Source organism: Eptesicus fuscus, chromosome 16 (genome assembly GCF_027574615.1).
Source record: "Eptesicus fuscus isolate TK198812 chromosome 16, DD_ASM_mEF_20220401, whole genome shotgun sequence".
NCBI lineage: Eukaryota > Metazoa > Chordata > Mammalia > Chiroptera > Vespertilionidae > Eptesicus > Eptesicus fuscus.
Genome location: NC_072488.1, coordinates 36,497,622 through 36,519,480, shown reverse-complemented (window position 1 = coordinate 36,519,480; position 21,859 = coordinate 36,497,622). Strand labels below are relative to the sequence as shown.

At 36.7% G+C, this 21,859-nt stretch overlaps 1 protein-coding gene across 8 annotated transcripts in view; it reads right to left on the bottom strand.

Annotated features, from left to right (window-relative positions):
* The window catches only part of EHBP1 (EH domain binding protein 1), a 442,179-nt gene that overhangs the window by 95,747 nt on the left and 324,573 nt on the right, over window positions 1–21,859 (bottom strand). For 5 of the 8 annotated variants that reach the window (XM_054728303.1, XM_054728302.1, XM_054728307.1 and 2 more), the window contains 4 exons: window positions 11,785–11,963; window positions 10,837–10,885; window positions 9,344–9,373; window positions 5,978–6,880 (listed from right to left, as the gene is read on the bottom strand). In XM_054728303.1, coding sequence (XP_054584278.1) covers window positions 5,978–6,880; window positions 9,344–9,373; window positions 10,837–10,885; window positions 11,785–11,963 — 1,161 coding nt within the window. The remainder of the gene's footprint in view (window positions 1–5,977; window positions 6,881–9,343; window positions 9,374–10,836; window positions 10,886–11,784; window positions 11,964–21,859) is intronic. The other 3 variants (XM_054728309.1, XM_054728306.1, XM_054728308.1) reach the window with 1 other exon arrangement.

Here is a 21,859-nt window from a genome sequence, read left to right as displayed (position 1 = left end):
AATACATCATCTGTATATTGTATTGTGTCTTTACCTCTCCTTTTACCCTCTTCTATCTCCGCCTACTCCCTGTTTCCCTCTGGAAATCACTATACTGTTGTCGATGAGTCTTTCTTTTTATTCTTAATCCCTTCACCCTCATCCAGGTCCCAACCCCCACCCCTCTGACAGCTGTCACTCTGTTCTCTGTAACTATGAGACTGATTCAATTTTGTTAGTTTATTTTGTTCATTAGATTCCAAATGCAAGTGAAATCATATGGTACTTGTCTTTCTCTGACAGGCTTATTTCACTTAGCATAATACTCTCCAGGTCCATCCAAGCCAGCGGTTCTCAACCTTTCTAATGCCGCGACCCTTTAATATAGTTCCTCATGTTGTGGTGAACCCCAACCATAAAATTATTTTTGTTGCTACTTCATAACTGTAATTTTGCTACTGTTAATGAATCGTAATGTAATTATCTGTGTTTTCCGATGGTCTTAGGCTCTATAGCAGCGGTTCTCAACCTGTGGGTCGCGACCCACAGGTTGAGAACCGCTAGCAGGGTCGCCTGGATTTCAAGCTGTTGCAAAAGGTAAGATTTCCTTCTTCTTTTTTTTTTTTTGGCTGAGTAGTAATTCTATTGTGTAAATGTACCACAGGTTTTTTTAATCCACTCATATACTGATAGGCACCTGGGTTGCTTCCAAATCTTGGCTATCCTTCCTATATAATAAAAGCCTAATATGCAAATTGTCCCCTCGACTGGGTGTTCGACCAGGGGGAAGGGAAGCCCTGGCCAGCAGTTGGCAGCCGCTAGGGACCCTACCCATGCATGAATTTCGTGCACTGGGCCTCTAGTTATAAATAATGCTATAATAGGGATGCAATGAACATAGGGGTGCATATATTCTTTCCAGTTAGTGTTTCAGATTTCTTTGGATATATTTCCAGAAGTGGAATTGCTGGGTCATAGGGCAGTTAGTTACACTTTTAATTTGTTGAGGTAACTCCATATTGCTTTCCACAGTGGTTGCACTAATCTGCAGTCCCACCAACAGTGCACTAGGGTTCTCTTTTCTCTACATTCTCACAAACACTTGCTGTTTGTTGATTTATTGATGATAGCCATTCTGACAGGTATGAGGTGATATCTCATTGTGGTTTTAATTTGCATTTCTCTGATGATCAGTGATATAGAACATCGTTTCATACGTCTATTGGCCATCTGTCCTTTTTTGGAGAAGTGTCTATTCAGGTCCTTTGCCCATTTCTTAATTGGAATTTGTTTTTTTTTTTTTTTTTTTGTATTGAGTTTTATAAGTTCCTTATAAATTCTGGATATTAAGCCTTTATCAGGTGTATCAGTGAATATGTTCTCTCATTCAGTGGGTTGTCTTTTCATTTTGTTAATGGTTTCCTTTGCTGTGCAAAAATGTTTTCATTTGATAAAGTCCAATTTGTGTTTTTTTGTTCCCTCAAAAATATCCTTAAGAGAAATGTCCGAGATTTTATTGCCTATATTTTCTTTTAGGATTTTTATGGTTTTGAGTCTAACATTTTAAGTCTTTAATCCATTTTGAGCTTATTCTTGTGTATGGTGTAAGGTTATCTACTTTCATTATTTTGCATGTTGTCCGTCCAAGTCTCCCACACTTTTTATTGAATAGACTATCTTTACCCTATTGGGCTCTCTATTCTGTTACATTGATCTATGTCTGTTTTTATCCCAGTACCACACTGTTTTGATTACTATGGCCTTGTACCTTGTAGTATATTTTTTTAATCCTCACATGAGGATATGTTTATTGATTTTAGAAACAGAGGAAGGGGGGGAGAGAGAGAGAGAGAGAGAGAGAGAGAGAGAGAGAGAGAGAGAGAGAGAAGCATTGATGTGAGAGAGAAACATTAATTGGTTGCCTCCCATACCGCTGACCAGGGATTGAACTGCAATCTAGGTATATGTCCTGAATGGGAATCAAACCTGCAACCTTTGGGTGTACGGGATGATCCTCTAATCAACTGAGCCACCTGGCCAGGGACTTGTAAGAAATTCTTACGTGCAGTTCTGAATATCTCCTTAGGAAAAATTCCTGGAGGTAGAATCTATGAGATTAACATTTTATGTAACTTAATGTGAATTGCTAAATTGGCTTTCAGTAAAGCTATCTGCTTTACATATGAAATATGATTATTCTTAGTGCTATCATGGTAAAAAGACAATGAGATATTGTGACCATAAAATTTATGAACACAGACTTTGGAGCAAGATAAGGTTGGTTTTCAGTCTGAACATTAGTACTTATTATATGATATTAGGCAACTCTGTAAACCCCCATTTTCCATATATAAAATAGGATTCAATCACTTACCTCCTTAGTTGTAAATTTAAGAAATGTGTAAGATATATAATGGTAATCACATGTATGAGGACTCAAATGTGCAACATTATGACTTTGCCAAGTCTCTGCAGTCATACTAAATTATCAAATTTCCTCTAATCTAATACCATTATTAGATTCACCATTGTTTTATTAACTACTAAGAAAGAACAAACACTGTCATTTAAACTCTAACATACTATCTATAAGTAACATCTTGATTTCAGAGAATTATAAAAAAATGCGTATCTTAAAATTGATGAAACACAGTACAAAAAAGAAAAACATTTTTAGGTGTCCAGAATTTAACTGCTATATAAAACACACACACACACCAAACCCCAAAACACCATCTCTGAAAAATTAAAAAACAAAACCTATGAAGCATTAATACTCATATTACAACTATTTAGTGCCAGGCAATACTTTGCCAAGATAATACAAATTTATCCTAAATAATATTCTGACCAACAAACTAATGGCCAATAAACAAACAAACACAGAGATGTAAATAGTTGCTACTTCTATCATCATATGGATTTACTGTACATGACTTCAGTCATCTGAATAAAATCACAGCATGATAGAATTTTATAGCTAAAAGGGATCTCAGAGATAATTTCATTTTACATATACGGAAAATAAGATTTATAGAATTTAAGTGGCTAGTTAACATGTTACACTGGTAATCATTGGCAATGCGAAGATGAGAATCCAGGTTTTGTGATTCTCAGTCCAGAGTAATTTAAAATTCTAAACATTAATTAACTTATAGATTTAACTAAACATAGTTACCTTAAAAATCAGAATTAAAGTTCTGGCCAGATGGCTTAGTTGGTTAGAGCGTTGTCCCATGCACCAAAAGGTTGCGGGTTTGATTCCAGATCAGGGCACATATCTAAGTTTTGGGTTCAATCCCGCGTCAGGGCATGTACAGGAGGCAACCAATCAGTGTTTCTCTCTCACACCGGTGTTTCTCTCTCTCTCTCTCTCTCTCTCTCTCTCTCTCTCTCTCTCTCTCCAAATATCAATAAACATATCCTTGGGTGAGGATAAAAAAAAATCAGGAGTAAAAGAAAAACCTATATTAGATATTAGAACTTGGGCTCACCGAATTCTTCAATTGTCAATCACTTGGTGTTTGTTGATTATCTACTATGTATGGTCATTATGATGTCCTGAAGGCTCTTTTGTCCTGCAAGTTCATGTACTTAAAATCTTTGATGTGAAAATTTTGATTAGGAGAACAGGGCTTGCTTTGTTAGCTACTACTATATTTATTTGATCCTAAGAGGCACATTTTTCCATAACACCTCTGAAAAGCTAAAATGGATGGCATCTTATAATCTCTGTTATACAAGTGGTAGTTAAGATAACAGTCTTTAATGCCTACATATGTATCTATTTGATATTTTTGGGGATGTGACTGCAATTCCTTGATGTTTCAGTTAACAACTACTTCAGAGAATGGAAATTAACTCCAGGTTATTATCTAAAAATCTTTTGTTGGGACCGTCCAATAAGATCAAGAAAGTGGTATTATCAATGAGTATTACAGTAAAGAAAAATCTAGAGACAACTGTGGAGAAATACTGTAATTCAGAGGTTTTCAAACTTTTGGTTTCAGAATCCCTATATATGCTTAAAAATTAGAGAATCCCCAAAAGCTTTTGCTTATGTAGGTTATACCTATCGATATTTGTCATTTAAAAATAAAACGGAGAAATTTTTAAAATAGTTACTGATTTATTCCTTTGGAAACAGCTATAATAAACCCATTAGATGTTATTCTAATAATATATATATATATTAAAAGCCCAGTGACTGGAACAGCAGAACAACCAGAATGACCAGAATGACCGGTGGCTATGATGCACACTGCGGCAGCCAGCCAGCCTGATCTGGGCCCCCATTGACCCCCCATCCCCCGGCCGGCCCGGCCCCAGATTTGCCCCCAACACCCCGACTGGGGGCAGGGCAGGCCAGCCAACCGCTTGCGGCCCCTCACCCTGGTCGTCCCTGTCCCCTATTGGCCCCCATCGGGGCGGGCTGGACAGACTCCACTCATGCACGAATTCGTGCTCTGGGCCTCTAGTAGTCTAATAAAAATTACTTCAAAAAATGAGAATGCCATTATATTTTTATATTTTCTATTATATACTTCTATATTTGATTTGTTGAGATATCACAAATTATGTAGTCTCCAGAAAATACTACTGTACACTGTGAGAGAATGAAAGTGAAAAAGGTAAATAATGTTCTAGTATCATTGTGAAAATAGTTTCAACTTTGGGGTGCTCTGAAAGAATCTTGGAGAGTATCAGTGGTCAATGATCATACTTTTGAGAACCACTGCTGTAACGTAATACTTCCGAAGGCACAGAGGATACACTACGGAAAAACAGGAACGTCCAAAGCTTTATATAAAAAAATGATTCAGAAGAGCTGGATTCTAAATTCTAATTCTAAATTTATTATACCTTAATTTATTTTGCTTAAAATTTCCTTTTATGTATATATGAGTGTTATCTGATTAAGAAAAGTTATATGCCTAAATAAATCTAAAAGAACTTCCAACAGGTATAAAATAAAAATCCTATGTTATAGTTTATTGGCAGTGTTTTTCTTTCTTTGTGGTTCATAAAATAATGATATATACTATAATTGATGGTATTGTAGATTCAATTAAATACAGTCAATATCATAAGGTCAAATCTGTATCATTATTTTCTCATGTGGAGAAGTTTGATGCCACTGGAATTTTTATCTACAAGTAATGATGGGATTGAAAATATCAATCACAATGCAACCAAAACATTTGAAGAAAATGCTTTAAATGGTAAATATTTAACCTGTCTTTATACATTTCAGAATGATATTGTTACTAAATGAAATACTGAAGTATCATTTATTTATTCTTACATTGAGATATTCTGCTTTTATAGGTTAATAATATTTTGATTTGAAAAGTTGATATTCGGCCCTGGCCAGGTAGCTCAGCCAGTTAGAGCATTGTCCCGATATGCCAAGGTTGTGGGGTCGCTCTCTGATCAGGGCACATACAAGAAGCAACCAATGAATGCATAAATAAGTGGAACAACAAATTGATGTCTCTCTCTCTCTCTCTCTCTCAAATGAATAAATAAATCTGAAAAAAGATAAGTTAACAGCCTTGGCTGGTGTGGCTCAGTTGGTTGAGCACTGTGCCATACACTCTGAGTGGTCATTGATTGATTCCCCATTAGGGCACATGCCTGGGTTGCAGCTCCATCCCCAACTGGGGGCTTGCAGGAGGCAGCGATCAATGTTTCTTTCTCTCTCTCCCTCTCTCTTCCTCTGTCTCTAAAAGCAATAAAACCATATTTAAAAAGAAAAGAAAGGTCGACATTCTTTATCCTTCAATGTTGAAATTGGAATTTATTTTTAGGCTTAAAATATTATATCATAAATTTTAAATGAAGAGCAGGTATATTTCAGTTTTTTTATATAATGGGAATTACACTTCACCTTTAATCATTTTTTAACATTTTAAAGTATTTTATGAATACAAAAAAAAAAAAAAAACCAGGATAACTATTAACTAAGTATATGTATTCATCATTCCAACTCACTTACCTGGACTGTTTTTGCAGAATGATCTGAATGATTTAAAGTGGTTCTATCTGCATCTGGATCAGACTCTATCTGCCTCAGGGAAGTACGCTTTTTCTTCGCAAGATCTGCATCTCTGTTGTATGAGTATCCAAGTTTAGATGTGGGAGATAAACTTGTTTTTTTGATAGGTGATTCAGGATCTGATCTGCATTCTAAGGGTCTAGAATTCTCTAATTTTTCTTGCTCCAAGTTACTACTGATGTCCAGAGTCTGAAGCTTTTGCTCGCCTGTCACCTCACAAATAAAGGGTGGAGACACATCCTTCTTTTTATCACAAACATACAAATCACTTAATTCTAAAGTCTCAGCTTTCAATAGTCTCTTCTTGCCTAACAAAACTTGCGCGTGAGTTGAATCCGTATTATAACATATTCCTGGGTCATCAGAACCTGAAGTCCTTCCAGAGCTCTGCTGGGACTTGTGGGGTTCTGTGTCACTTTTAGTCCTGCGACAGTAAGGGGAGGCTGTGCTTGGACTAAGATGATCATCAGGAGTCTGATGTTCACTTTCTGACTCTCCAACCCCACTATCATTTACAAACACAGAGTCGTCCTGTGATAAGAAGTCTACGGCTGTGCTGGTAGGCTGCTGCAGTTCAGGTTCCTGTTTCAGATCACTAAGCTCTGCATAGAATTTTTCTTGATCAACAGAACTGTTTGTATCTGTTTCATAGTTTCCAACTTTATATGTGCTTTTACTGCTGTTTTCCTCTATCTGAACAACATTTAGTTCTTGACCACTGAAATGTGCCCTTATTTGATAGAGATAAGTCATAACAGTCAGTTTGTCAGGAATTGCTAATAAGACCATGTCAGAAGGTTCCAATAACCGGGAAATTCCTATGCTGGCAAATCCATCATATGCCTTCAAAGGAAGGAAAAACAAAAGATATATTGAACAGTTCAGATATTTCATACATTTTAAAAACAGCAAAAAAACAAAAACAAAACAACAACGAATGTTAATTAGACTTAATGTGGGGAATGTTTCACAATGATTCAAATATTGAAACATGTTGTACACCTGAAACTAATATAATGTTATATGTAAATTAAATCTCAAAATTAAGTTTAAAAAATGAATAAAATTAAGTTACCATAAAAAAAAAAAGCAAAATTTTAGTGTATTTTTGTTGTTGTTGGAGGGTACATGACAACCACATGAGCAAAACAAAATTCTAAGTCAGAAATTTGTAAAAGTGGGGTAGATCCCAGAGAAATTTCCTTAATTAATATCAAATGGAATGTTCTTTTCAAATAAAGAAAATAAGCAAAATAGAGTTAAAACAAACAAAAAAACCCTTAGAATTTATTAAGTTATAAGGAATTAAGTTATAAGAAATAATTCATCTGGAGCTTTATCATTCCTATCAACCTCTTTTCCATGGTCATGTAACATGAAGAATAAAAACAGCTAGATACCCCTAAAGAACTAACTCCTAGATTATCTAGTATAAAATACAAGCCTAAAAACATAGCAACTTTTTAAATGCCCAATTGAAATTGATTTTCATAATTAAAAGAGGGACTTAATTTCACTTCATCCATTTTGGAAAGAATAAAATGTTTGAGTAGTTGAAGATGTGAGGCTGCACTGTATTATTTTTGTTAGCCTTTAAATGACAGTGGCATATCAGGTTTTTCTAGTTTTGAAGAATCAAAGCCGTTTCTCAATTTACAATTAATTATTAGTATCCTGACCTAACCCTTGAAAACAGCATTGCGTTGCTAGGAAGCATTAATAATATGGTTTAAGGTTTAGACATATTCTTGGAGAAAGTAAAGATCCTTTAGTTATATTCTTCCTTTGGGATATAAAAATGTCTATCTTTGTAACAACCTAGGTGTAGGATCATAACACAAAGTTTTTCTTAAAAAACAAAAAACAACACATTAGGAAATTATGTAACGATTAAGAAGAAATCAGTCTTTTGCACTTACGTGTTAAAGTGCATTACTACTTTTGAATTTAATCCTTGATTTTTGTATTCTTCCAGTAGTTTTAATAAATGTTATGGAATATGTTAGGAAGAAAAGGAAACTGTGATATTAAAACCACTTCAATTTTCGTAGCCCTATATTTCATAATATAGGCACCTCAAAATATTTACTTGAGAGAATGTCTCAGTTGGTGTGCATGTTTAGGCCTGTTTGTTATTTTACATGTTTTAGGAAAATTAAAGTCATTTTCCTCCTCATGTGTCTTGGCAACTACATTAACAGGCATCAATTGCAGACCATCAGGAAAAGCACCACAAGCAGTATTCTAAACATTTCCCAATTATCTAAAACATTGACATATTCTTTAAGATCAGATGTCACAGGTAAATACCTTTTTTATTCATCACTTTTTACAGACCTGGGAAAATGATTAGCTTCCTTGTGGGGAATCTCCTGCTGGTGTTCTGCTTCATGTAGCATTTCATTTTATGCACACTAATTGCACTAAAAAAAAAAACCATTTAAAAACAAACCAGGTTTCTTATAAGCGAGGTCAAGCCTTTTAAAGGAATTTTCCCATAGGTTAACCTCTTTTGCTATGGTCAACCACCTATTATCTTTTTAACTATTAGTATGTGGAGAAAAAAGGTATTTGAGAGAAAATTGTTTTATTCGGTCCTAGATATTATTTAATTGGTAAGGAGGAATCATTGCTAGTTATGTTATACATCTGTTTGGAACTTAAAACATAGGCATCGTTTCTCCTGCTGCTTTAAGTTCAATCAAGGGCAGATGGGGTTATTAGGAAGAACTGTGTGAAGCCGGAAATAAATCTGCAGGTAGCAACTGATACTCAATGTAGATATTAGGTAAGAAGTTGCAAAGTGATGAAAAGAAAAGACTGTATAACAACAACTATTTGAATTGTGCAATGAATAGGATCATCAAAATTAAAATCCTTTCAAGACATGATTATTTGCCCTGAAAGATATAATTGAGAAAAAAAAGTTAATGGAATATTCTCCTTTATGTCGTAATTTGTAAATCCAAGGTATGCTCATCATTATTAAGTTACTGAAAAAAAATAATGTAAAGAAGTGTGACTTAAGCCTTAACGAAAGTCCCCATACTCTTAAAAATTATTTAGATAAAAACGTTTCCTTTTCAAAATTTTAAACAGTAACCTGAAAGCTTCACTTAATAAAAATAATGATTTATATTGCTTCTATCTGCATTTAAATTAGCTTAATATTTTATTCAAATGCAAAAAATGCAAGAACTGTCATATCTAAAGATATAATTTAATCGATAAAAAACAAGTTCTCTAAAATTATATGATATAAGCTCTCTAAAATTATACAGAACATATTTTATGAGAATGACTTACTTTGCAGCATGCCCACCATAAAGGTGATTTCTATAAAGAAAATCATATTGTTTTTTTAAGATTTCCTTTTTTTGGGTAACATATTCCAATTAAAAATGGACAGTTTTTAAATGTATTTCCTTATGGCCAGCATAATAACAATACATTTGCAAAGAAATAAGAATTTTTTAATGATAATACAAATTTTTGGTATTAGAAAGCAATAAAAGTAAAAATAATTATTTTGACTTAATGTTAATTGAACTTCTATCAAAGTCCCCTTTATAGACATTTTATTACTGGTGGTTTTAATAATCTAAATAATTATTAATCACTTTATTCCATGAATTCTTTTGGCAATGAATCCCTTCTCAGAATAATGTTTTATATGTATAAAATACATAGGATTACAAAAGAAACCAATTATATTAAAAAATAAAACTATGAAAATATTAGCAAAATTTAATTTGAGAAACAGTAATATATGTGCTTTTATGAATGCATTAACTACTGTAATTTTGAAGAAGTGATGAGCTTAAAAGGTATTGGTAGATATTTGTAAAGTTACATGAAAATATCTGAAATTCTAAAGGTGACAAAGTCTCAGTCATGGCTGATCCTACAGTAGATTGTTGCGTAAATTTATAATTGAAGGAAATGCTAACTTTTAGTTAAAAATTTGAGAAAAATGTATTTTTTTCACCAGCCATGTTCAAAGATGCCCTGAATTCTATCCATAGCCCCAGGTTAAGAATGCCAGTTCTGAGATAATACATTTCATTAACTTATCAGTTGAAGAATTCAATTGCCCCAAACAACACTGAGTACTACTGTGTGTTGAGAGTTAGATGATTCCCTGTTTTTTTCATGTCATGGTGCACATATTGTAATATTGTGCTATTGAGGGAAGTAGTTAAGTCAGCCTGCTGCCATACTCAGCTGGCCCTGGAAGGCTCCAGCAATTCAGCCCTTGCACAGCTACCTTGAAGGCTGAAAGAATCGATATCCCCCACATACCAATTGGGAAGCTCTGACCTCTGTATATTAATTAATCATGTGGAAAAAAATTGCAGTTTACCAGAAAATAAAAAAAGAAACCAATGTTCATATCATTTTGCTTCTAGAAACACAGGCATTCTTTTTTGGTTTTAGGCTCCTGACCTCATCCTCTCCCAAAAGATTGTTCTAAACTCATAATAATTTATGACACAATCACTATGGGTACACTTTTTAAAAGCTAAATTCTGAATAAAAGCAATGTGCTTTAACAAATATTTAACAGGTAATGACGTTCATACACATAGTATAATCTGATACCAGACTGGCACCTGTGATCTTTAAAGGCTATGACAAACTAGAATAAGCCATGCATTCTATTTGAACTGCAGGAAGGGGACTACCTTCTGAGAGCTGCAGTTATGGCCTCGCAAAAAAAAACCTCACTTCCCCCAAATTAATAAAAGCCTGCAGAGAGGCCAAAACAACAACTTTTTTTTCTTCTTGGCAATTCTTACCTTTTTGTTGTTCTCTTTAATATCTTGAGGATTCAGAGACTTGTAGTCACTGAGGGAGAAAATGGCACAGTAGGATATATACAGTATTTTACAAAACAGCTATTTTTAAAACAAACTGATTCTAAAAATTTGACACTCAATAAATACCCAAGAGTAACTAGCAACTTCACAGCAATTCAATCAACAAATCTATGTGGGAAATTAACGAAAATAAATAAATAAATAAACAAATAAACGAAAACAGTGATTACCTGTTTCATTGCCTGAAGCTTTCCATCTAAAGAGAAGTTAAGGCAGGGAACCAGAGACAAGCATTGACAACCAAATTTACCATGAGGCCATACCTTGTTGTCAATGTACAAAGAGCTATAGGCTTCTTTGCGTCATATAATTTTAACCCTAACCCAATTTCTTTTTTCATCTACTTCTCTTTCTAAATTTTTTAAAAAAATCTTTATTGTTGAAACACTAACCCATTTTTATAATAATTTAAAATAAGTTTTTTGTATGAGATTAAGAAGAAAAATAATAAAAAAAAACAGATTTTTTTTTAGATATCAAGAAGGAAGGACTTTTCTTTTTGGCATGCATTTCTTTCTTTAAAAAATATTTTTATTAATTTCAGAGAGGGTGGAAGAGGGAGAGACAGAAACATCAATGATGGGAGAGAATCATTGATTGGTTGCCTCCTGCACGCCCCCTACTGGGGATCGAGCCCACAACCCAGGCATGTGCCCTTGACCAGGATCCTTCAGTCCAGAGGCTGACGCTCTATCCACTGAGCCAAACCAGCTAGGGTGGCATGCATTTCTTTCAAAAAGAAGAGGTGTGGGTAATAAAAAAGAAATATGAAGTCAAGTATTTCAGGACATGTGTTAAAATTATTGTATTTTTTAAGCTATCTGTTATTTACAAAATATTTATAAGGAATGAAAAATTTTTACTTACATTAAATCCGGCCTAAAGTGGTGTAATATTGCACAAAAAGATAAACCATTTCTCCACGATGTAGTAAAATTTGTGATTTTTACTCCCCGGTAGTTTTTCGTAACTTCTTTGCACCATACAAGCAATGACTGACTGGCATTTGGCTTTCGCCCCAAAATAGGACTTGGTATAGGACTTGGCTAGAAAAAAGAAAAAGAGAAAAATATTAAAATAGAAAATATTAACTGACCTTTCTAGATAATTTGAACCCTTAGATGTCAGTTTAGGTCCTTCAAAACTGTCAATTCAAGACAACTGTAACCTCCAAGAAAGAGACATGAATTATAAGTTACTAGAGGCCCGGTGCACGAAATTCATGCACTCGGGGTGTGTGTGGGGGTCCTTCAGCCTGGCCTGCGCCCTCTCGCAGTCTGGGAGCCCTCAGGGGATGTCCGACTGATGGCTTAGGCCCGCTCCCTCCATGAGGGAGCGGGCCTAAGCCGTCAGTCAGATACCCTTAGCGCTGCCGAGGAAGTGGGAGAGGCTCCAGACACCACCGCTGCGCTCAGGGCTTCTGGCTGAGTGGCGCGAAGCGTACTGATCACCAAGGGGCAGCTCCTGCATTGAGCATCTGCCCCCCGGTGGTCAGTGCGCATCATAGCAACTGGTCGTTCCACCATCTGGTCAATTTGTATATTATCCTTTTATTATAGAGGATTATCCTCAGTGTTAGCCTGTGGCATTCACCTGACAAAGAGGTAGGCATGCAAGATTGGTGGAAACATTGTATTAAAATATTTCAATATTTCAGGCTGAATATATGTATAACTTGCACACCCTAAAAGAAATTTGCCCACATGCAATCATGTACAAATATAGTTCTTTTTTTCTGACTAAAGAATAATGTATTTGGAAGTCTAACTGTGACACAAATTGTTAGTATTGGAGAGATCAAAACACAGTAATCATATTCAATTTAGATAGCAGAATGATAATCATAATCAAATGTACTTCTTATATAAATTTAAAAATGGCAAAAGAAATTTAGAGCTATTATCAATAGTTTGGTGTTGGTAACACAACAATATGTAATTTGGATTTGCTCAAAATATCTTCTAATTATCAGTTATAACTACTTTTAAATACTAAGTCACTTAGGAGTGCATGTTTGTATGCATGTGTTTTAAATCTGAAGCATATACTTGGCATTTCCTTGTTCATATGCTTAAAACAACGATGACAGCAAAACTAAGACCACAAAATAAGATTTTTACTCTAAACTCTAATTATTCTTAAAACCATTTTCTTTTACTGTGTAAAAACCACATTTTGTGATGGTAACTTTAGAGACTGATACAATTGAAAACTTAAAAAGAAGACTACTAAATGTTTCTGGACTTTAAATCTTGCTATCAGTTAAGAGTATTGGCTATAGACATAATATACAGGCCCTCTAAAATAAGGTGAAAGGAGAATAATTATTTATCCCTAATATCATTTAAGTTTAACAAGCAAATTATTCTTGCCACACAGCTTATTTAAGAAAGACCAATGATGCCCCCACTTGACAAAAGCATGCTAGTGCTAGACAATTAAAATTATCAACCCCACATAACCATGATTTATGCATTCACTACTCCTGTGGAAGTCTACTAAAGAACACCAAGGATATAATTTCTTACTTTATTAACTGTCAGATAAACAGATTATGTAAAAAAACAATGAATCTAGCAAAGTTTTGTTCTTTAAATGGTTATACAAAGTCAATGCTGAAAAATTCACAGGTCATAAAAGACACATTTTTATTAATTCTATTCAATATGAATAAGTAGGTAAAATGGAATTCCCAATAAAGTAAAATATTAACCTTAAAATAAATAATAGCTCTCTTAACTATCAATCTAACATGTATAAAAATTAACTATTAAATCTTTTCACCTAATGGTGTCTTTTCATTGTGACTTTCAAATCCCTCAGTCACTTAACTTGAAAATAGAGTGGCAAGCAGTCTATGATTAAGCTAGGAGATCAATAAACTGGGCATAAACACATTTTCTTCTTAGATTTTCTATTATTTAAAGGATTGTTTTTATTGAAATAATTTTCGTGATCCAGCACTTTCTCTTCTGGATATATACCTGAAAAATCTGATAACACTAATTCATATACATATAAGTACCCTTATGTTCATTACAGCATTATTTACAATAGCCAAGACATGGAAACAACCTAAGTGTCCCTCTACAGATGATTTGATAAATATGCAGAATACTATTTAACCATAAAAGAAGATGAAATATTGCCACTCGGGACAACATGGATGGATCTTTAAAGTATTATGCTGGGTGAAATAAGTCAGATGGAAAAGAACAAAAACTGCCTGATGTGGAATATAAAACAAAAAATAACAAATGAAATAAAAAACTAATAGATATAGACAACAGAATGGTGGTTACCATAGGGAAGTAGGTGGAGGGAGGACAAACTGGGTAAAGGAGATCAGATATGTGGTAATGGAAGGAAACTAGACTTTGGATGGTGATACATTATATACTGTATCAAATTATAATGTCATACACCTGAAATTTATATAATGCTATTAACCAATGTTACATCAATAAATTTAATTTTTAAAAACAGAATAAAATATTCTTCTGTATTGAATTATTATTTTAAAGCATTGATTTATTCCAAGTATGGGTAGCAAGTAGATGGGCCAGTAACCTGCAACTATCATTACACTGATTCATTCTAATCATCAGTAGCATGCACATAAGTAATGTACATATGTCATAATCATATTACAATCTAGAGTGTTTTTCTGTACTTAAAAATTAATGAAAATATACCATGTCATTATGATTATGAATATATCCTGTTTCTAAGAAAGGCTCAATATGAAAAGACTGGAAGAACTAAACTAAACTTTGGATTTGCCCTAACACCAAACCCTTATATTAAAACATCTCACAAGAAAAAGAAGTCATATGTATTGAAAAAACTTTGATTGAATCACAAGACCTAGAAATTGCAGAAAATTGAAGTACAGACATTTTTCAATGAAGTCATCTACTAGTACTTCACAACTACTGACCTTTCACCTTATATTTTGCAGAGGGTCATAGAGAACTAAGCAGTTAAATCAGTTTGAAACCTTCTTGCTATTGCTGGCTCCTGATTTTGTAGTAAATGTGGCAGGTTGTTCCACTTCTTTGTCTCAGTTCCCTCATCTATAAAATGGGGATTATAATGGTACTCATAGTGTTGTTGTAGTGACAAGATCTGCTTCTCCCTGATCCCATCCAGCATACCCAAGACATGGTCCCACCTTAATCTTATTGCATTTGCACAGATTGTTCCATTAGCTTAGATGCTCTCCTCTTAGATATCTGCATGGTTAACTCCAATGCAACCATCTCCATTTGACCACCCTAATTAATAACACAACACATCTCCATCACCCAAACCCAACTAGGCTCTCCTGACTCCCCTTATCTTGCTCTATTTATTTTCCATAGCTTATTATATTCTTATGGTCCATACACTTTATTTTAGTTATTTCCAAAATATGCTTATTGTTAATGCTTATTACCTGTCCATCCTCATAAATAAAAGGGCTATGATGGCAGTGATTTTAGTTTTTGCTTATTAATTGATCCCAAGTGTCCAGAACAGTACCTGGCACATAGTAGGCACTCAGTAAATAGTGCTAAATGAATAAATTCATGCAAAAACACTTAGCCCAATGGATTTCACATAGTTAACTATTCAGTAAATGTTAACTGCAATTATTATTATTGCCACCAATGCATTATTAGCACTTGAATTCCTATATTTGAGTGTTTTGAAAATGTTAAAAGACATTAATTTCTCCAAAATAAAGAAAAAATTCTGTAAACAAAGCTTTAACTATAAGGTAATCTTGATATTCTATGTGCAAAATGGGCACTTGGAATTCTTGGCAATGCAACTATTTCTGGTGAAAGGAAGACATAAAAATCTGGCCATTAAGCATAGAACCAAACTTTCAAATGTTGGAACAACTCTTTAAAACTTATTTCTTGTATTTTTGCAATGACAAAATGTATGAGAAGGCACCTCCATTTAACATATTGGGAAAGTAAGGCACAGATATTATAGTTGTCCTTTTTATGCATGGAGAAAGAGGAAATTCATAAAAGCTATTCTAATTATAACTTTATGATTAGAATGATCAGTCTGCTCAGTTAGATGATCCTTCCAGTTCTCTCTCAATCAAGCCACTGTATAGACCAAATTTCACTGATCTCAGTTTAACTGAGAACTAGTTAAATGTCAACCATGATTACAGAGCCAATTTGAAGTGGTGACAGTAGAGAAGAAATAGGACTTGAGGCCACTGTTTCACTTAACAGTTCTATGTTCTGATATAGATCACCTTAATATATTATTTCTATTAACATATTATATACTAAAGAAAGTAAGGTCACCTAGTTATTCTTACTAACAATAACAATAGGATCTTTTTCAAAAAAAACTAATCAAATAACTTATTACAAAATTTCCTACATTTTAATAGTTGCAATAAATTTCAATTATTTTTTTTTGCTCTACTCCTCTGAATATAGTTGCTTTCTCTCTCTTTTTAAAAATATGTATTGATTTGAGAGAGAGAGAGAGAGAGAGAGAAACACCAATTGGTTGCCTCCAGTACATATCCCAATCAGAGATAGAACCTGTAACCTAGGTATGTGCCCTGACTGGGAATCACACCCAAAACCTTTTGGTGTACAGTATGATGCTCCAACCAACAGAGCCATCTAGACAGGGCAGTTGCTTTCTCTTTTGCTGTCTCCTCTTCTTCCACTGATACAAGCACATATTCCTCTAGGTATTTCTTTAAATAGCTTTCTCTCCCCTCACTTTGAGCTGAATCACTCCCAGGATTGCAACTATCACTTCCATGCAGATGATTCCCAAATATACATTTATAGTTCAATCTATCTCAAGTTGACATTTCCAGCTGGCTGTTCTTCCTGCCATATAAAATTCAAACTCAGTATGTTCAAAACCATAATTATAGTCTTTCTTTACAACCTGCTTCATTTTCATTATGTTTGCAAATGATACAGCTATTGTCCCAATTGTCTAATCTTTTAGTCTCAGAATCAGTTTTGAACTCCAACTATCACCTCTTACTAGTTAATTCATGAGTAATTTTGATCCTGTTGTTGAAATATTTTTATAATCTTTCTTTTGCCTTGTGCACTGTTGGTGGGAATGCAGATTGGTGCAGCCACTGTGGAAATTAAAAATGGAACCCACTGCCTTATGACCCAGTGATTCCACTTCGGGCAATTTATCCAAAGAAACCAGAAACACTAATTGGAAAGAATACATGCACCTCTATGTTCAATGCAACACTATTTACAATAGCTAAAATTTGGAAGCAACCCGAGTGTCAATGGAATACTACTCAGCTATAAAAAAAGAAGGAAATCTTACCCTTTTCGACAGCATGGATGGACCTGGAGAGCTTTATGCTAGTGAAATTAGTCAGTCAGAGAAAAACAAGTACCATTATGATTTCACTCATATGTGGAATCAAAAGAACAAAATGAACTAGCAAGCAAAACAGTGACAGACTCATAGATAGAGGGCAGGCTGTTGGGGAGTGGGGGGTGGGGTCAGGCTGGGTGAGGGAGGGTGGAGGGATTGAGCAAAGAAGAGAGAGCAAAAAAAGTCATGGACACGGATAACAGTGTGGTGATTTTGGGGGTGGAGGGAGGAGGGATTAAAGGAGGGAGGTGAAAGAGGCTATAGGGAGGATAAATGGTGATGGATGGAGACTTGATTTGGGTGGTGAACACACAACACAGTGAAAAGACAATGTGTTGTAGAATTGTGCACCTGAAACCTGTGTAAGTTTGCTAACCAGTGTCACCCCAATAAATCAATAAAATAAAAAAAAAGAAAATGAGAAACCAGTTAAACAAAAGCATATTGCTTAAGATTTATACTTAAAACTATAAAGCAAAGAACAAAGTGATTTCAATAAAATTATGACAGTGATTTATCTCTAGGAAAGAGGAAAGAGTTTAGGATAAGGGATACAAAAGCAGAAAGCTTCTGGAGCTTTTGCAAAGATTTAACTCTTATGGTATTTAAATAGATGTTCACTTAATATAATTTGTTAAGCTGTGTATTAAGTCTTATGTCTTTTTTGTATATATTTCACACTAATGTTAGGTTTCACAGCAAAAGTACTTTAAGAAGAATACTGGAATTGCTGGTTTTAAAATGATGAAATAAAAATGGTGGTTCCCCCATTCAATTTGAAAATTACTTAAAGGTAACAAGGATAATGAGAAACTGAAAAGTACCTTTTTTCAGCATAAACTAGAAGATGTGTAATACTGAACAGCAATATATGGGGACATGTAACAAATAAATCAACAGTTAAACTTCCCATATAAGAAGAATTGAATATAAAAAAATAGAGAATATAGAACTGAGTGTTAAAATGTTTTTAAATCAGAAAGCATAATATAAAATAGGATACCAGAACTAAAACCAAACATCTATACTAATAAAATGGTAATATGCTAATTAGACCGGGTCAACCAGACCATCTTCTGGATGTCCAACTTCCTTCCGGACAAAGCCACGGTAGTGGGGGCCGAGGCAGAGGTGTTTAGGGGGCGATCAGGCCTGCAAGGGAGCAAGCAATTAAGGTGCGATCAGGCCAGCAGGGGAGCAAGCAGTTAGGGTGCGGGCAGGCCAGCAGGGGGGCAGTTAGGGGGCCAATCAGGCCATCAGGGGGGCAGTTAGGTGCAACCAGGCTGGCAGGGGGGCAGTTAGGGGGCGGCCAGGCTGGCAGGGGGGAAGTTAGGGGGCAGCCAGGCCAGCAGGGGGGCAGTTAGGGGGCGATCAGGCCAGCAAGCAGAGGCAGTTAGGGAGCGATCAGGCTGGCAGGCAGAGGTGGTTAGGGGTGAACAGGCAGGCAGGCAGGCAAGCGGTTAGGAGCCAGCGGTCCTGGATAGCGAGAGGGATGTCCAAAATTGGAGAGAGTGCAGGCTGGGCTGAGGGACCCCCCCTCCCATGCACGAATTTCGTGCACCAGGCCTCTAGTAGCTAATAATTATGTAGAATAGAGAGTAGAAATAGGCCCACATACAATAGAAGTGAGGAAAAGGATGGACTTAAGGACTTGTGTGAAAAGACTGGTGGCAATATTAACAAATGTTGCTTTTTACATTGTGTAATAAAATGTGACAACATTTAGAAGATCTTCAAGAGATGGGGAAAATCAATGTTTTACAAAGAAACAATACATGAAGTTCTAAAATCATGCATCAATAAAATACCTATTTGAAAATGCAAGACAGACCAATGAACTATTTCAGTTTCCACACTGCAAATAACTTAAACTACCATTTTTGAGTTTCGGGGTAGTATTAAAAAAAGACAATTTCAAATTATTTGAAATATCTATTAAAATTATCTTTTCTTTTTAAAATATATTTTTACTATTGATTTCAGAGAGGGAGAGAGAAGGAGAGAAAGAAACATCAATGATGACAAGGAATCATTGATCAGCTGCCTCCTGCATGCCCCCCACACTGGGGATTGAGCCCACAACCTCCCTCTTAAACCAATAACACACATATATACCCAAAGTAATCTAGGTTTTCTCCTATGTTGTCTTCTAGTTTTATAGTTTTGTGTTTTACATTCAGGTTTATGATCTATTTTGATATAATTTTTGTGATGTTTGTAAGGTCTGTGTCTAGATTCATATTTTTACATGTGAATGTCTACCTGTTACAGCACCATTTGTTCTATTGTTTTTCTATTCTCTATCTTTGCTCTAATATTTATTATTTCCTTCTGCTAGTTTTGAGTTTAGTTTGTTCTTTTTTAAAAAAATGTATTTTTATTGATTTCAGAGAGAAAAGGAGAAATGGAGATAGATAGAATCTTTGATTGGCTGCCTCCTGCATGTACCCCCGACAGGGGATAGAGCTTGCAACCTGGGGGAATCAAACTATGACCTTCTGGTTCACAGGTTGATGCTAAACCACTAAGCCACACCAGCCAGGTGAGTTTAGTTTGTTCTTTTTCTAATTCCTTACGTTGTAATATTAGGTTGGTGAATTAGGATCTTTCTTTTTAACTCAACATATTCACAATACTGCTATTCAAATATAAAATTAATTCTTAACATTATTAATAAATTTTCTAATCTTGGTTTGGACTAAGTCTTTAAAACCTACTGTGCAAACCAAAGTTAGAATAATACTACAATTTAGATCAATAATTTTTTTAAAATGTAGTAATCTCTTAAATTGTGGAGAAAACAAAAATGGAGTTACATATTGTGTTATAATAATGGTAGCTTTTGCAATTAACCATGTATTTATCTTTACTGAGACTTTTTATTTCTTCATATGGCTTCAATTTACTATCTAATGTCCTGCAGGATTTAAAACAAACTCCCTCAGGTTCTGTGTATTTGAGAATGCCTTAATTTGTCCCTCACCTTTGTTTTTTTTTTATTTTTATTTTTATTTTTATTTTTATTATTTATTTATTTATTTTTTTAATTTCTTTATTGATTAAGGTGTCACATATTTGTCCTCATCCCCCCATCCCCATCCCACACCCCTCCCCACGGATGCCCCAACCCCCTGTTGAACATAACCGTTGGATAGGCTCATATGCATGCTCACAAGTCCTTTGGTTGATCTCTCCCCCCTCCTCCCAAACTCCCCTATCCTCCCTCTGAGGCCCGATAGTCCGATCGATGCCTCCTTGTTTCTGGTTCTGTTCTTGTTCCTCAGTCTATGTTGTTCATCATTTCCCCTAGATGAGCGAGATCATATGTCACTAGATATATACTTATAAGAACTGAATGTGAGACGAGCAATAATAGTTATGCTGACAGGCAAATGAATCAGTCTGTAGCGAGTTTCTTTCTGGACCATCAGTTCTTTTGAGACCCAATTTCAATGTCCACCAGTTCCTTATATGTACATGTCAGCACTGACCCCTCAGCTCTGGATGGTGGACAAATGGTGGTAACGGAGGTCCGACTCCCTCTGGTTTGGTCTCGGCCGGACCCAGGAGCACGGCTTCACCCGGACTAAGGGGAACGTGGCCTTACCCAGACCCAAGGGGCGCGTGGCCTCACCCGGGCCCGGGACCCAGCCTCAACCGGATGGATCCAGGGGCACACGGCCTCACCCGGACCCAGGATCCGGCTTCACCCGTACCCAGGGGCGCAAGGCCTCACCTGGACCCAGGGGCACATGGCCTCACCCGGGCCCAGGGACCCAGCCTCATCCGGGTCCAGTGGCGCGTGGTCTCACCTGGACCCAGGGGCACATGGCCTCACCCGGGCCCAGGGACCCAGCCTCATCCGGGTCCAGTGGCGCGTGGTCTCACCCGGACCCAGGGGCACGTGGCCTTACCCGGGACCAGGGACCCAGCCTCACCCGGACCCGGGGGCGCGTGGCCTCTCCCAGACCCAGGGGCACGTGGCCTCACCCGGGCCTAGGTGCGCGAGGCCTCACCCGGATCCAGGGACACATGGCCTCACCCGGACCCAGGGGCGCGTGGCCTCTCCCAGACCCAGGGGCGCGTGGCCTCACCAGGACCTAGGTGCGCGAGGCCTCACCCGGATCCAGGGACACATGGCCTCACCTGGACCCAGGGGCGCGTGGCCCCTCCCAGACCCAGGGGCACGTGGCCTCACCCGGACCTGGGACCCAGCCTCACCTGGATCCAGGGACACATGGCCTCACGCGGACCCGGGGGCGCCTGGCCTCTCCCAGACCCAGGGGCGCGTGGCCTCACCCGGACCTAGGTGCATGTGGCCTCACCCGGGCCTAGGTGCGCGAGGCCTCACCCGGATCCAGGGACACATGGCCTCACCCGGACCCAGGGGCGCGTGGCCTCACCCGGGCCCAGGGACCCAGCCTCATCCGGGTCCAGTGGCGCGTGGTCTCACCCGGACCCAGGGGCACGTGGCCTTACCCGGGACCAGGGACCCAGCCTCACGCGGGACCAGGGGCGCGTGGCCTCACCAGGACCCAGGGGCACGTGGCCTCACCCG